Raw genomic sequence first — 17,459 nt, 5'->3', positions numbered from 1 at the left:
ATGAAGAAAGTCCACAAACCAGAAAGGTTTGAGCCTAGTTGAGATTATCAAGACCATCTTGTGTTGGATTTCTTGAACCTGGGATGGACTTTGGAAACCAGAAAAGATGGGAGAAAACATACAAAGATTTGCTCTAGAGATTTGATGAAAGAATGCCCTGCAGAACACTTCTATGTGAACCTGAGGAGGAAGTCACATTTGGTAGTTTATTTTCTCACAGAGAATGCTTACTTAACCAATGTCACAATGTAGAACCTCATCATCGAATTTACCTACAGAAAACTCTCGAAGACAACTACATAGAATGCCCACTATTATTATTTCTCAATTTCTTTCAGAAACCACTCAGTTTCACATCATTGGAGTTTAAATGGACAACGCTCAAGACACGGCAGAGATGTACTTCATGCTGTATATTTATTTTAAGTAGTACTGTATAGTTTGGACCAAGAAGCCTTTTGCCTCAAACTATAAATAAGAAGGTTTTATCGGCAGTCTAGCTGCAAAGAAGTCTATCTTGTTGTTACGGTGGGTAGTTTACCAATGCTGTTGCAGACATTGGTTAAAAGCAAGCCTGATGTTAAAAAATTGCCAACATTTGAAGGAGAGATAGTTGAAAAATAATAAATGGGTCTAAACTAAAGTTGCCACCTAGCATCCTCCCATGATTGTTATGAAAGTAATACGAGTAAGGAAAGGGACTGATTAACTTTCAAAGTCCAAAATATAATTTGGTTTAAAAAAAAAAAAAAAAAAACACATAAAGCGAAGTGGGGTAGGGGTTTTTTAGTCAATGGTTTAGTCATTATGACCATAACTGGGTTACTTCCGCTTAAAGAAGCTGAGAGGTGAAATGAAAAAAATATTCAAAAAGTTTAACAGAATCTGTCCCCTGATGTCCGAAAATATGTTGATAGCATGTACCTGTGTAAAAAAATCCACATGGTCCCTATGACCTACATACTAATGGCAATAGGTTCCTAACATGTAGCGCCTCTGTTGGCAGTAAGTAATTAAGATATCTATGAAAAGATCTGTGTGTGAAGGTCATATGATTCAGTTGCATATTATGCCTCTACAATCCTTCTGTACTGAAACTCGCAATGGCATTATCTTTATAGACTATACACTCTTGCATCTATGGTGACTCGTGTCCATGCACACTCGAGCTCTTTGATGCTCTGATATGCAAACTCCATATGTGGATTCTACTTCTTGATGTGTCTCTATCGAGCATGTTGTTGCAGTATTTTCCCTTTCCAATAAAATCTTCATGGGTTATGTAGAAAAAACGGCTGCCAAAACGTATGGGGGATATCACACCAAAAGTATTAATCGAAAAAAACAAAACCTTACTGTTTAAGGACAGTGGCCCTCACCAAACCAATGGGTGGCATGCTTCATCATCAGGCACCCTCTGACACCTCTCCTAAGGAGTAGATCTAAGCTACTGCACGGCAATAAATAGGGGAGATTAGGGGGAATAGTAGATAATTAGCTATGTCACTTGTATTGTCTGTGTGGGAGTGAGGGCATGCAGAGGGGAATAATACACAGAAAAGAACAAAAGTACCTACTAGGTATAATAACAAGTTTATTGGCTTCCCTGGTGGCAGAATAGAAGGAGTGGGGGTTAATTCAACCTAAGGGAGAGGCTGACATGTTTATTTTGCGTGTGTCGACCTTCAAAGCAGGTATCAGTGGCATTCGGCAGGACTCAAATCACCTTTTCTGCTGTATCAGATGTATTTAAAATATAGAATGTATATATGTTGGGGTAGTTGAACTGATTGCTCAGAAACCTCTTGGCCTTGATGTGTAATAGGATCTATGTAGAAAACAAAATGACAGTCCATCTACATATTGCATTTTCATGGTCTCACTGTGGATACTATCTCTAGGATAGTAGTTTATGATCTCCACTGTCCAAGTTTCTAGGAAGGTCCTGTCTATACATGGGAACTTTTTTTTGTTTACAGTATTTATATACAAAATAGCTCTACAGTCTATCAGTAGACATTAAATCTCCATGGCCCCTTGTGTACAAAAGGTTGCCAAGGGCTGTCTGTATAGATTAAGTCTAAGGCCTCTGGGTAAAGAATGTATCTGCGATCTGTGCACATTAAGCCTCTATTAAGTCTGCTTACAGAATGTGCACTCAGTCCAACTATGGCTACTAATTCTTTAGCGGGTCTCTACAGAATTCCTCCAGTGTCTGCAGTGAATAACGTCTCTACAGTACATACTCTATTCATATTAATAATCTTTTTTGTTCTCCATGAACACTAGGTTTCGAGGGTATTTTCTATTTGCACCTTACTTCTAAACAGGATGATCACATGCATGACATCTTTAACCTATGTACATTTTGACACATAAAATGCTTTGCATGCCTAGCTACATGAGGCAGATAAGGCAGCTGACCAGTACAATCACCAAACAAGCAAAAGGTCTGCTGTGCATGCACACTGGAAATGTACATCTTATCTTTAAAGTGATGATGTTCCACAACTCAACCTTTGGAACTGTCAGAGATGGTGCGGTGGTTTACTCTTGTAGATCTTATAAAGGTTATAATTACATCAGGCTGTTCTAGATGAAATTTAGTGTTTAATTAAGGCCTAAAGGATGCTCATTACTTAAAGTAAAATGTTTATGAACTGGTGGTTTTGTTGGGACATTTTAGCTAACTGCACAGTACTCCTGAGCCTGAACTAGTCTGTGCCCAAAGAAAAAGCCCACAAAGACTACAGTGTGCAAAACTACTCTATGGAGAAGGTGGGCTCCTCAGACAGTGTGTGTAGTCATTTATGAGCTCCGGCGCCGCACAGATGTGTCGTTATTTGAGGGCTTTATGTAGCAGGGTCTTAACAGCATGTGGTTATGCAGGAGGTCTCTATGAAAACTATTTGGATGGGCAAGATAAGCCTGTGAAGAACGTATTTGTGGGTCTCAGTTAGAGGTGACACTCTGCAGAGTAGGTGCACAATCATTTAGGGAATTTGTGAAGACGGTGTGTGGTTGTTTCAGGACTCTGTGCAGGTGTGTAATGAGGTCTAAGTGGAGTTAGGCTCCTAGTGATCCTTGGCAATTAAACCACATGGTACGAACAGGTCAACCCAGCCTTGGTCTCTACCTTCTCAACCTGTAGTGGTGTTAAGGTTTTCATGTGGAATTGCAAATTTCAAAGATGCCGTGGAGAAACATGAACCAGGTGGTCTGCCCCTGCAGCTCCCTAGAGGACAATGTGAGCAGCATTTACGCAAGCACGGAGGTGGTGGCAGCGGGTGCCATGCGGTCCTGTGGTCACCAGAAGGAAGCACTGACCCTTCTCAGCTGGTCCTGCAACTGCTCCCTCATTGACTCTGGACAATTATCCACTTGTCGCTTCAAATCGCTGCACCGGGACTGCAAACTTTCTAGCGCCTTCCTTTCCAGGTCAACCTTTGCCCTTTCCTGAATAGTGGAAGGGTGGGGAAGAAAGGGAGAAAAACAAAAAAAGAGAAAAAACACACTTCTCAAATCCACGCCATGCAAAAGCTGCAGTATTAGAAATATTAGAGATGGGATCGGCTGGAGAGTGGAAAGAACGCCCCTGTGGGACTGAACACATCACCCAGAGGACCTTCTAAGTAGGCTTAACATTGTGCCCCCCCCCAAAAAAAAAATTCTAATTGAGTGATATCTCTTAAGAGACCAACTAATTTCACGCAATGAGGATTAAAATGCAGTGTGGGGACTATGTCCATATTTAATATTTCCTACAGGATGTTACCTCAATCTGTCCCAGAGCCCTCCTTCAATATCATAAGAGACAGAGGTAACCAGAGACGGCGATGCCCATTTTGACAGAGGCTTCACTTCAGTGGCAGGCAGGGTCACAGCTATGATTTACGGTGGGCTTTTTCACTTTTTCAGAGGAAAAGGCACACCTTGTGGAAAGGCTGCAGATCACTCACACCTTGCCAAAAAGTCAGTCTTGGTCTGGGGTGCAAACCATGATTCTGGGGATTCCAGGCATCTATTGTTTATTTCAATCTTATGTCTTCTATGAGCAAAAGGGAATTCTACACTCTAATATCAAACTTTTCACATTTCAATGTCTCCCCGGGGCCACTTGCTCACAGTTGTAACCCATGGTTCCCTCAACCAAGTTTCAGTCTCCTCTCTCCAGCCGACCATAGACCAACACATGTGCTAGAGGGTGAGCGATTAAAACAAACAACTGCAAATATTACAGAAGTTTAGAATATTCCAGACATCAGCACTGTGTTACCAGACAGCCAAGCCTATCCCAAGAGGCACACAAAGCCAAAACAATCCTGGCGTCAAAGGTGAACAAAAACACTCATACTTGCATAAATACACCAACCAACGGATACTAGGGCACCAATAACCACAAACTTGCGTGCTCATGAAGGCCAGGCACCAACGCACACAGATGTCCACATACAGACACACACCCACACACAAAGCAAAAGTAAAACATTACCTACCTGTAACAATATTTTGCCATGTGAGGCCTGTTAAAAATCCACATGCATAATCCTACCATTTACTGGATTTACACTGACAAGTCTATAAGAGTTATTCGATAAAAACACTAATTTAGTCAGTAGGTGTGAATTCCAAATCAGTGTCTGTAAAAAGACTCTTACAATGACTACGACAAATCCCCCAATGTCCCTCCCCACTACAATACTCTCATTTCACCCCTCAGTGGCCTCATAATCTAATTTAACTCTGGGAAAGGTAGTTGGGTTCCTAAATATCTAGCAGGGACCATATGGCAAATATTTTATGACTGGCAAGATTGTATTTTTTCCTTTTGCACTATGAATCTTTTCTAAATTCTTATGCTCTACACAATCCTTCAAAGTGACTATTCAAGGTCGGAGGAGTTTTCAATCCATTTTTAAGACTCACTTAAGCCTCCTCTGCATTGCATCTCTGAGCCAAGGGCAATAGTGCATCTTGAAGTACAGGTCTCTGCTAGTGATATCTCCAGTATGGGATGCCCACTACTGCTTACCAGCTATAACATAATTCATATGCACTATGGACTCTTTCTAGGATTTGCAAAAGCTATGCATCACCCCCTCACGGAGATGAAGTGTTGTCTCGTAAGTTTACTGGTCTATAAACGTATTTCAGAGCCCTTCTAGCGCCTATGGTATGTAAAGTATTTTCTTGCTGGTGCCCGGGCTTTTGGAGAAAGAGCTCCTAGCGTAATCACCTACATTACACGGAAATCTTGTACCATTCTAAGTGCAGCATCTGAGAGGTTGCTACTGTAATAAAATCCACTGCACGGTTTATTGACTTACAGTTTATAGGCTTGTCTGATGTTCTTGCACTCTAAAAGGATGGCAATAAAGATGCTCCTACGACACAAATGTTATATTTGTGTACTAGATTAATTAGGTGGTGCCACTTATTGTGCTAAACAATTTACACCCTGAATTTCAAGAGGCAACCGATACAAAAGTCTTGTAAACCCAGTCTTCTCAAGCAGGATATGGTGTTGGGAAGTACACCAAAGAAATTAAAGTATTTTAATTTATAAAATGTCCCACAGTTTAATGACGGCATCATTTTATCTATGCTATTCCATGAAGTTGAAGCATTTTTTCATGTGGCACTCACTGGAGACAGGTCTGCCAGCCTCCTCCTGCATATTCATATAGTCCGTATCAGTGGTAAGGAAGTCCAGTTCTTTGCCGGATTGAGGAGATTAATGCCGCCTGTGACTCATCATATTTTCTACATGCAGTTTAAGTTGGGAAAAGGATGAAGGGGGCGTCGGGATGTCCTCTTCCTGTTTCAAGACATGTCTGTGGTTCTATTCTGTTCTTATGCAGAAGTGTGACCTATCCACTGACTGGTTTAAGGGGCTCAAATCCAAAACTGAAAGTTAAATTCCATCATTCTTTCGGTTCATGAAATACTTCAACCCTCATATATTTTTTACCTTGGAGTACTTTTCCAATAGCCCTTTCACTTAAAGGGTCTTCATGATTGGTTTGTATGTTCACGTTTGCGTATGAAAGCCATCATGGACTCTTTCAAAATTAGCTACAGTAACGTCCATGACCTTGACTAGTGCCCATATGATGCCCGGTTCCCCTGCTCGATGGGCTTCCACAGGGTTTCGTTTTTTTCTTCTGAGATGTGCCTTTTGTGTAATTTTCACATCCTCAGCAGGCCATCTGTATACATTTTTCCATGACGTCTCCGGTGTGCCTTCTGCTAGGAGGCTTTCTCCTGGTATGTGTCCTTTTTTGCAGTGATGGTATATTGCCCCTGTAGATGCTCTGGAAAAGTACCTCATCTCTAGAGTCCTTTTCCCTTGCTGTCTAATTGTCATTCTTTAATGTCTTCAAATTATGATCAGGGGTCTGGTTTTTCAAGCCACGACTGAATGGAAATTGGTGTTAAAACCTCTTTTGACACCGATTCCTTAAAAATAACTTTGGTGCCAAAGCATGCCTCAATGTCTTTTTTCATTCTTCAGGTTCAGCAGCATACTTTCTTTCTGCACCCGAGATGAAGCGAAGAGGTATGGTTCTTTTCAGGCCAAAGTCACATGCCAAGGGCGAGACAGTTATGGGGTCTATTCAACTTAAGCACTGGTCTTAGGAGAGTCAATCTGAAAGCATTTATCAAACATGATGAGATTTATCTAGATGGCCATCTTTAGCCATTTTGCAAGAAGATAACGTAACTGGCCTTCTCTTACTTGCACAATCATATAATGTAATTATTTTCTCTTCAGGGTTTCATCATGTTGCAAGGCTCAAGCCAGTTATCTGAGAAAGGCTGTGATAAACCTCACCAAGTTCAGATTCTGCATGACTTTGAAAGCCCACCATTTCTTAGGTCTAAAGCACTGACAGGATACCCAGGTTGAATCATTGTGCAACAGACATATTTAATCACAAAACAGACGTTGTCCAGCCATTTTGCCTACACACTTACAGTGGTGTATTGATCTGCATGGTCTGCGCACTGTTTCCAAGAACAGACCAGAACTTTTGCTGTGCTTGGGAAGGGGAGCATAGTCAGGAGGCTCTGTAGGTGAAGCAAAGCACATGTGCTCAAGCACCTAAGAGCAGCATGAGTCAGACTCTCGCAGCCATTTGCTGTCTCTATGCAGAGGCTTCAGTGGTACAAGCACCACCTGATCTCTTCCTCACCAGCTCATCAAAATGAAATGCCCCTTGGTTAGAATACCCCCTTCCCAAAGAGGCAGGGGTTATGGCTGTACCATGTGCCTTAGTGGAGCCCACCGCTAGGGAGCAGAACCCGGACTGGACAGGGGTAATAAGAGGGATAAAAGTAATCAGGGACATTACTGGACAGTGGAGTGGGACACTGTGTTCAGCACAATTGTACATTTACACGCAAGAATTGTGGCTTGGGGGTGCAGGGTATTTAACTGCAGGTACCTGGCAAGGGGCCCTCTTTCTCCTGGGGATTCTAAAGAGGGGACCCACCCTCTGAGAAAGCAAGGGGTTGAAATTGGGTACACCAGGAATATCTGTTGCAGAAGCATAGGAGGCTTACAGGAGGTCCTTTTGGCATCAGTGGCCTGGCAATAAGGAAAAATGTCAGGTTGTCGGAGAGGAACAGGCCTTAAACAGGTGACAGTCAGGACCCAGGTGGTACTGGCAGGCTATTGCAATGGCCTTGTGGGTTAAACCAGAAGGAATAATTGAGGGCAGAGCCTGTGGCCCAGAAGAAGTTGGTGTACAAGTGACCAGGTCACCTTGCAAAGAAGGGTGGAGATGTTCACCTCGGATATCAATTCATTCATGGGCTGGAAGCAGAGGTCTGACCTTAATGAAATGAATAGTTACACTAGAATAGAATGGTCACCCAGCAGGCCGAAAGCAGATGCTAGCCCGGAAAAGAAAAGGTTTGGTTACGCAGGAAGTGAAAGGTTACATGGCTGGGTTGGGAGCAGAAACTTGCCTGGAAGGAAATGTGTGGTTGCGCCAGAAGTGAAAGGTCACCTGGTTGGGCTGGAAGCAGACGCTTGCCCAGAAGGAAATTTGTGGTTGCACCAGAAGTGAAAGGTCACCCAGTTAGACTGGAAGCAGATGCTTACCCAGAATGTGAGTGAATGGTTATACCCAGTGCTTAATTTGTAAATAAAAACGTGCTGGTGCTCAAAACCCTCCTCTTAAAAATGTGGCTGCTGCAATTAAATGTGCACACACGGAATACTGAGGTAGTGTAATCCTGAAGCCATCTCAAGCCTCTTCAATCCATTTTACAGCCACTCCCTGCCCCTTTGACTCACTCTTGCAGCTTTCTACTTTAGCCCTTTGAGACGCTTTTTCATTGTTCTCTTCCTCCATCTTTCCCCTGTGTCTTTTGCACGCAGTAAATGCTTGAGGCTGAAAAATAAGCACCGGCCATCAAAAATAGGTGTCAGTGCGCCACACCGGAAACAACAAGCACAAATTAAGCACTGTTTATACCTAAGGTGATAGGTCACCTGGGAAGACTGGCCGGCACTGAGTGCTTGTGGCTATGGTAAGGAGGGCACAGGCTAGTTAAATAAAGAAAGAAATGGCGGTTGGAGGATCGCTTGTAAGTTGGAACATTGCCTAATAAACCGCAGCCTCAATTCTTCCATAAAGGTGACATTGGTGTGGTCGAAGCTTGTGGGATCCGGGAGGGCGACCAGGTTGGGGGTGCTGTCGCTAAGAGATCTGGTGGTCAACATGCACCACTTTCCAGAAAACACCTAAGGGAGTTTAGAACTCATGCCTCCTCCAAGTCAACCGGCTCCTGGTCACAACTCATCCTCGTCTGCCACGGTCTTCTCTGTGCAAGGAAGCACTCTTACAGGTGCAAAGGAAGAATCCACTAGCGCACGTGCGGTCACTCACAATAACTTGCTGACAAGATACTTTACAACACTATATTCTAGTTCGACTAAAACATCTCTCCAACGTGTCTGCATGCGATACTCTGAACCAATCGAAGCTTCTATGGTCGTAGTTTATGTAACAAGGACACTGAGGGCTGACACCGAGTGCTGCATAGAACCGATGTCCTCGGAGCAGCACCTCTATCTAATATTTAATAATGAAAATATAAAAGGAAGGTGGAAAATAGTCGAAAGGAGGGCATGGTGGGTCCCAATCTACCATAAAAGGAAAGGGACCCAATTACAGTCATGCCCTGTTAGTAGTCATCAGCACCCACCAATCTAAGGGTTTTCTTTATTTTAAAATTAAAACTAGCAGTTCTGAAGAGAACCATTAGATGGCGGTATAATGCAAAACGTGAATATACTAGGATCAAGCGGCAAAACTATCCGTTTACTGCCAGTCACGCTTTTTCCTCAGAGAAATGCGCTCACATCAGAAGTAATATAAACACATTCTGCTTATACACAAAAAAAACACAAGTGTAGACAAGTAGAAGTACATTTTAACACGTATTCATATTGAACAACTCTCACGAAGACACACATGAAATGCCAAAAACAGTGCACAACCTCACTCCGACACATGGTCTCTTATCTACACAATGTCGCACCCAAGTGCAGCCTCACACTGGCAACCGTTTCTCACAGCAGCACACAATCAGAAGCGAGCTTGACCAATGGCGCCGGCTCATAAGCAGGCAGGTTACAGCAGCCACTTAGCGGCTTTGATCAACAGAGGTTATTGAACATGCAGTAGTCAGCAATAGGCGGCCCCCCCGATCATGGTTAGCAACGACACAGGGGGCGGCTTGTTTATCAGTTAGTCAGGAGCCCCATTGGTCAGTGTTAGAATAGAGATGTGATTGGTCGGCGTTATTGAGCCCCCACTAATCATTAGTCAAGCCCCCACCCCCGTGGTAAAGTATTAGTGTGATTAAGAAATGGTATTTAACTTGCACAGTTGATGTTCCAAGGGAGTTATGGTTTCCTGTCACTAAAATATTTTCGGATTGCGAAACAAAGTATTCCGCATGATAAGTCGCGAAGTGGAATGTGTTTTCGCAAGGGGTTGAAGGGGATCCCCTACATTACGTGGCTCATTTCCCGTGTTAAGGCCTACTCTCTGAGGGCTATAGAGAAGCTCCATGGGGGCTACTCTAGCCCCCAGAGCGCCCTCTATGATCCTTCTTTGGTTCTCGTTCATATGAAATAGTTCTGGGAACAGCTAGGGGGGTCGGTGTGCTTTCACTTTGATCCAGCAGTCAGGGCTCTCTCGAGGAGCTTACCTGTCTCGATTGTTCTCGAAGCATCGACCTGCTCACTGGAGGTCCGTCTCGCTTCCAAAGGCTTATAAGTGGTTTAGTAGATGGAATATTGAGGGCCATCACAACCAATCAGGCAAGGCTTGGGGAGAGTCAGCACCATCATGTCAGGCAGGTGTTATCTATTAGCTTGCGCAATGACAGGAATGCTATGTAAAACCTTCCTCCGTTACATTTACTGATCTATAGTGGAATCTTAAGGATGCAGCAAATATCGCCTGCCAAGGATTGCAAAACTGCTTGCACTGGCTTGCCTGGTAACATCTGACAAGGACGTTTGTATCACACTGAGCCCTTCCTGCTTTCTAGAAACACATCTGGGCCCTTCTTGTTCTTTGTACCAGTTCTACCTGCTTTTTGAGTTCTCCTGCTTTTTAACATACCGCCGCTCAGACGTGCTCACCCTGAGGTGTTCCATAGGGCCCATCCATTCTATAGAAGTCGTGCTTGCTTTATCCTGGATCCTGTAAGATCTCCTGTGACCCCCTCAAGCGCTGTTTCGTGGGATCATCTCTAGCAGCCCTGCCTGTCCTCTGACCTTCACAGGAACTGTTTGTTGCCTTGTCTGTTTTCTTGGGGCTCTCTTGGGGCCAGCATGTTCTCCAGGGGGTTTCTGCAATTCTGTGTGTTGTCCATTGCTTATGCCTACTCCCCAGGATCCACTGAAGGTCTGCCTGTTCTTCAGGAATCGTCCTGTCCGTTTCCCTGGGTTACCATCTATTCTCATGGGGAATCTCCTGAGTAAATGTTGTTTTCCAGAGGACCTCCTCAGTCCGCCTGAACTCCAGGGGATCAACCGAACTGAGCTTGCATTCAAGGAAACCTGATGTCCCAGGGCTGCAGCAAGATCCCCAAGGAAAGGACTGCTATCCTGGGGTCGCCTTGCTCACAGGGGGCACTTTTGTTTGTTGGCCGTATAATCTGAGTTCCTTAAAGCAGTCATATAGTCTTATATCCCAGGTTGCCTTTATGGTGTGCTTCTTGTAGATTATATTAAGTGTCTGGCTAAAAACAACTAGCGGTCTGTTGCCGAGCACTGGTGCCATCTATCAGATGTACAGGACTCTAAGATATCGTAGATAGTTCCAAGTTTACGTACTGTAATTATTAAGATAACATTAAGGCATTCCCAGGACAATGAAGCTCATTCAATTTAATGCATGATCTAATAGCGATTGAACCACTGTGTGATCTGCATGCATCACAGGCATCTTTCAGAATGCACGCCTGGCATGTTGCATTTGCTAATACTTGTTTTATATGTGATCTGGTCTGCCTGTGAGCCACATTTAGGGTACTACTTTCTCTTAAAGTGTTTTACCAATCCCTATCCTGGACAGAACACTCCTCCCTTGATGCGCAAAGATAATCAAACTTTCTACGCCAAGAACAGGCTACGCACCCATGAAGTTCAACAATGAGAAAATCTAGCTTTGCTTCCTTTTTCCTAATTCCATGGGTTGGTAGGGCAGGACATTCACCCTGGTGCCTAAGTTTATGTCAGGTGCCAGAGGGAATGGTTGGTTGGCAAAGCTGGTATCGAGCACAACTAAAACTGCACTTAGGTCCCACTTCTTGGTCCTGCATGTCAAATATGTCACACCTTGGGAGCGCACCCAGTTCACATGACATAACCTGGGAGAATTCCTCCCTATGTGTTCCCTGGGATAATTCCCAGGCCACAAGTAACACCCTTGCTGATCATCCAGGCCTCATGTCACACCTTGCTCCACTTTCAATATTGAAAGGTGAATAGTGGCCCTAATTTTTAGACCTAGCCTAGTGGCAGCTTTAGCGGTCTCATCTGCCTAGTGTAATCAAACCTAAAATATACATATATATACATATGGAAAATGTCATTTACCCAGTGTACATCTGTTCGTGGCATGAGATGCTTCAGATTCACATGCTGTGCATATCCCGCCATCTAGTGTTGGGCTCGGAGTGTTACAAGTTGTTTTTCTTCGAAGAAGTCTTTTCGAGTCACGAGATCGAGGGACGCCTCCCCTTTCGGCTCCATTGCGCATGGGCGTCGACTCCATCTTAGATTGTTTTCCCCGCAGAGGGTGAGGTAAGAGTTGTGTATATAGTAATAGTGCCCATGCAATGGAGTAAGTATGTATATACATAATGTGTCTAAAAGTGATATATATATTTACAAATTTACAAATGTACAAGTTTATTTTTATCAACTTATAACGGCTACAGGCTCCCGGGGAGGTGGGAGGGCGCATGTGAATTTGCAGCGTCTCATGCACGAACAGATGTACACTGGGTAAGTGACGTTTTCCGTTCGATGGCATGTGTAGCTGCAGATACACATGCTGTGATAGACTAGTAAGCAGTTATCTCCCCAAAAGCGGTGGTTTAGCCTGTAAGAGTTGAAGTTGTTTGAAATAATGTTTGTAATACTGCTTGTCCTACTGTGGCTTGTTGTGTTGTTAACACATCCACACAGTTATGTTTAGTGAATGTATGAGGCGTAGACCATGTGGCTGCCTTACAGATTTCTGTCATTGGTATATTTCCTAGAAAGGCCATGGTGGTGCCTTTCTTTCTAGTGGAGTGTGCCTTTGGTGTAATAGGCAGTTCTCTTTTTGCTTTAACATAACAGGTTTGAATACACTTAACTATCCATCTGGCAATGCCTTGTTTGGTTATTGGATTTCCTGCATGAGGTTTTTGAAAAGCTACAAACAATTGTTTTGTTTTGCGAAATTGTTTGGGTCTATCAATGTAATACATTAGTGCTCTTTTCATGTCTAATGTATGTAATGCTCTTTCAGCTACAGAGTCTGGTTCTGGAAAAAATACTGGGAGTTCCACTGTTTGATTTAAGTGGAACAGTGATATAACTTTTGGTAAAAATGTGGGATTTGTGCGTAGAACCACTTTATGTTTGTGTATTTGTATAAAGGGTTACTGTATGGTAAAGGCTTGTATTTCACTTAGTCTTCTAAGAGAAGTGATAGCTATTAGGAAGGCTACTTTCCATGTTAAGTATTGCATCTCACAAGAGTGCATGGGTTCAAATGGTGGACCCATGAGTCGTGTTAATACAATATTGAGGTTCCACGAAGGAACTGGTGGTGTTCTTGGGGGAATTATTCTTTTTAGACACTCCATAAATGCTTTTATGACTGGGATTCTAAATAGTGATGCAGAATGTGTAATTTGTAGATAGGCAGAAATTGCTGTGAGATGTATTTTAATGGATGAAAAAGCTAACCTAGACTTTTGTAAGTGTAGTAAGTAGCTTACAATGTTTTCTGTGGACGCGTGTAATGGTTGAATTTGATTATTATGACAGTAATAAACAAATCGTTTCCATTTATTTGCGTAGCAATGTCTTGTAGTAGGTTTTCTAGCCTGTTTAATGACCTCCATGCATTCTTGTGTAAGGTTTAGATGTCCAAATTCTAAGACTTCAGGAGCCAGATTGCTAGATTGAGCGATGCTGGATTCGGGTGTCTGATCTGTTGTTTGTGTTGAGTTAACAGATCTGGTCTGTTTGGTAGCTTGATATGAGGCACTACTGACAGGTCTAGTAGTGTTGTGTACCATGGTTGGCGTGCCCAAGTTGGTGCTACTAGTATTAGTTTGAGTTTGTTTTGACTCAATTTGTTTACTAGATACGGAAGGAGTGGGAGAGGGGGAAAAGCGTAAGCAAATATCCCTGACCAACTCATCCATAACGCATTGCCCTTGGAGTGAGGGTGTGGGAGTGAGGGTGTGGGTACCTGGATGAGAAGGTTTGGCATTTTGCGTTTTCTTTTGTTGCGAATAGGTCTATTTGCGGTGTTCCCCAGTTTTGGAAGTAGGATTGTAGTATCTGAGGATGAATTTCCCATTCGTGGATCTGTTGGTGATCTCAACTGAGATTGTAGGCTAACTGGTTTTGAATTCCTGGTATGTACTGCGCTATTAGGCGAATGTGATTGTGAATTGCCCAATGCCAAATCTTTTGTGCTAATAGACACAGCTGTGATGAGTGTGTCCCTCCCTGCTTGCTTAGGTAATACATTGTTGTCATGTTGTCTGTTTTGACAAGAATGTGTTTGTGGGCTATTAGTGGTTGAAATGCCTTCAATGCTAGAAACACTGCTAGTAGTTCTAGTTGATTTATATGAAGTTGTTTTTGCTGAGTGTCCCATTGTCCCTGGATGCTGTGTTGGTTGAGGTGTGCTCCCCACCCTACCATGGAAGCATCTGTTGTGATTACATATTGAGGCACTGGGTCTTGGAAAGGCCGCCCTTGATTTAAATTTATAGGATTCCACCATTGGAGCGAGGTGTGTGTTTGGCGGTCTATCAACACTAGATCTTGAAGTTGACCCTGTGCTTGTGTCCATCGTATTGCTAGGCACTGCTGTAAGGGCCGCATGTGTAATCTTGCGTTTGGGACAATGGCTATGTATGAAGACATCATGCCTAGAAGTTTCATCACTAATTTTACCTGATATTGTTGGTTTGGGTGCATGCTTTGTATTACGTTTTGGAATGCTTGTACCCTTCGTGGACTTGGAGTGGCAATCCCCTTGTTTGTGTTGATTGTTGCTCCTAAGTATTGTTGTATTTGACACAGTTGTAAGTGTGATTTTAGGTAGTTTATTGAGAACCCTTGTTTGTGAAGGGTTTCTATGACATATTTTGTGTGTTGAAGACACTGTTTCTGAGTGTTGGTTTTTATTAACCAATCGTCTAGATACGGGAATACGTGTATGTGCTGTCTTCTGATATGTGCAGCTACTACTGCAAGGCATTTTGTAAATACCCTTGTTGCTGTTGTTATCCCGAATGGTAACACTGAATTGGTAATGTACTCCTTGGATTACAAACCTTAAGTATTTCCTGTGTGAAGGATGTATGGGTATATGGAAGTAAGCATCCTTGAGGTCTAATGTTGACATGTAGTCTTGTTGTTTGAGCAAGGGAATCACGTCTTGAAGTGTTACCATGTGAAAGTGATCTGATTTGATGTAAAGATTTAGTGTTCTGAGATCTAAGATGGGTCTTAGAGTTTTGTCCTTTTTTGGTATTAGAAAATACAGGGAATAAACACCTGTTCCTTTCTGATGGTTGGGTACTAGTTCTATTGCCTCTTTTTGTAACAACGCTTGGACTTCTAGTTGTAATAGATCTAAGTGCTGTTTGGACATGTTGTGTGTTCTTGGAGGCACATTTGGTGGCAATTGTAGGAATTCTATGCAATAACCATGTTGGATAATGGCTAGGACCCACGAGTCTGTAATTATTTCTTCCCAATTTTTGTAATAATCTGTGAGTCTTCCCCCCCACTGGTGTTATGTGTTGGGGATTTGTGACATTGAAGTCACTGTTTAGTTTGTGGGGTCTTTGGGCTTTGGAATTTCCCTCTGGTATTAGGGAACTGTCCACCTCTATATTGTCCCCGAAAGCCTCCTCTTTGATACTGGCCCTGGTATGTGGGTCGGGCCTGTGAGGTTGAGGGTTCTGTGCTTTGGGCTCGAAACCCCTCTCTAAAGTGTGGCTTCCTAAAAGTGCCTCTGCTCTGTGGGGAGTAGAGCGCGCCCATGGCTTTGGCCGTGTCAGTGTCCTTCTTTAGCTTCTCTATAGCTGTATCCACCTCCGGCCCAAACAACTGTTGTCCATTAAAGGGCATATTAAGCACAGCCTGCTGGATCTCTGGCTTAAATCCGGAGGTGCGTAGCCATGCGTGTCTCCGAATAGTGTCCGCTGTGTTTACAGTTCTGGCGACTGTGTCTGCTGCGTCCATCGCCGATCGTATCTGGTTGTTGGAGATACTTTGGCCCTCCTCCACCACTTGCTGTGCACGCTTTTGAAACTCCTTGGGAAGATGTTCAATAAAATGCTGCATTTCATCCCAATGAGCCCTGTCATATCTTGCCAATAAAGGCTGTGAATTGGCAATGCGCCATTGATTGGCTGCCTGTGCTGCAACCCTTTTCCCCACTGCATCAAACTTTCGACTCTTTGTCGGGTGGTGGTGCATCCCCAGAAGTCTGAGTTTGCCCTTTTGGGGGCTGCGCCTACTACCACTGAGTCAGGTGTTAGTTGTTGCGAATTGTACACAGGGTCCGTAGGGGGAGGCTTGTACTTTTTTTCCACCCTAGGTGTAATGGCTCTGCATTTGACGGAGTCTTGAAACACTTGTTGTGCGTGTTTTAACATCCCTGGTAACATCGGCAGACTCTGGTACTGGCTGTGTGTTGATGACAAAGTATTGAATAAAAAGTCATCCTCAATAGGTTCAGCATGCAGTGCTACATTGTGAAAAGTAGCTGCTCTGGACACCACCTGCATGTAAGCAGTACTGTCTTCTGGTGGTGACGGTCTTGCCGGGTAGAAATCTGGACTATTGTCAGATACTGGTGCATCGTATAGATCCCATTCATCTGGGTCATCCTGGCTCATCCCTGTGTGCGTCGGAGATTGCCTCATTGGGGGTGTTGCAATTGGTGACAGTTGCGGTGAGTGCTGTGGCGATGGTTGTGGTGAAAAACGTGGTGGAGTTTTTTCTTTAGCCACTTTTGCTTTTGGCTGTTTATCTGCTTCTTGGAAAGCAAGTTTCCTTTTTATTTTAATAGGGGAAAGAGTTCTTATTTTCCCTGTGTCTTTCTGAATATGGAGCCTTCTTTGTGTATAGTCTGGCTCTCCCAGTTCTAAATCTTGTCCAAATTTATGGCCTTGAAGTTGTGATGAAAGGCCTTGTTCTTCGGAATAGGAGCTCTGTTTCGGCTCCGATGCTGGGTGTTTCGGCACCAAAACGTTTTCCAGTCTTTTTCGGCTCCGAAACCACCTTTTTCGGTTTTGGGGTGCCGATCTCTCGGTGCCGACTTTGGTCGGTGCCGGTATCTCGGTGTCGAGTTTGGTCGGAGCCAGAATCTCGGTGCAGAGTATGGTCTGTGCCGGTATCTCGATCAGAGTCGGATGTCTTCAACACGTGTGTGCCCTTTTTCGGTGCCGATGGTTGGTCACCGTGTTTACGGGTTAAGCCATGGCCTGCCGGCGGTGGCGTCCCCTGGGCTTTCATTATTTTGGTGTGAGTTTTGGCGGGGGCAGTTTTACTCACGGTTTTCACCGGCTGCTCACTTTCGGCCTCGTCCAATTCCGAGTCTGGAATGGAGAAAGTCTCCTCTTCTTCGACGTCGTGGTGTCCTGACGGCGTCGATGCCATTTGAAGCCTTCGAGCT

The 17,459-nt window shown here is 43.8% G+C and overlaps 1 protein-coding gene across 30 annotated transcripts in view; it reads right to left on the bottom strand.

The window, feature by feature from the left end:
* PHLDB1 (pleckstrin homology like domain family B member 1) overlaps positions 1-17,459 on the bottom strand; it is a 397,027-nt gene that overhangs the window by 162,181 nt on the left and 217,387 nt on the right. For 25 of the 30 annotated variants that reach the window (XM_069224755.1, XM_069224758.1, XM_069224757.1 and 22 more), the window contains one exon: positions 3,328-3,456. The exons of the other annotated variants lie outside the window; for them this stretch is intronic. In XM_069224755.1, the coding sequence (XP_069080856.1) occupies positions 3,328-3,456 (129 nt within the window). The remainder of the gene's footprint in view (positions 1-3,327; positions 3,457-17,459) is intronic. 30 annotated transcript variants of the gene reach the window in all.

This window comes from Pleurodeles waltl, chromosome 3_1, assembly GCF_031143425.1.
Source record: "Pleurodeles waltl isolate 20211129_DDA chromosome 3_1, aPleWal1.hap1.20221129, whole genome shotgun sequence".
NCBI classification, from domain to species: Eukaryota; Metazoa; Chordata; class Amphibia; order Caudata; family Salamandridae; genus Pleurodeles; species Pleurodeles waltl.
This window is presented reverse-complemented; position numbering and strand designations above follow the sequence as displayed.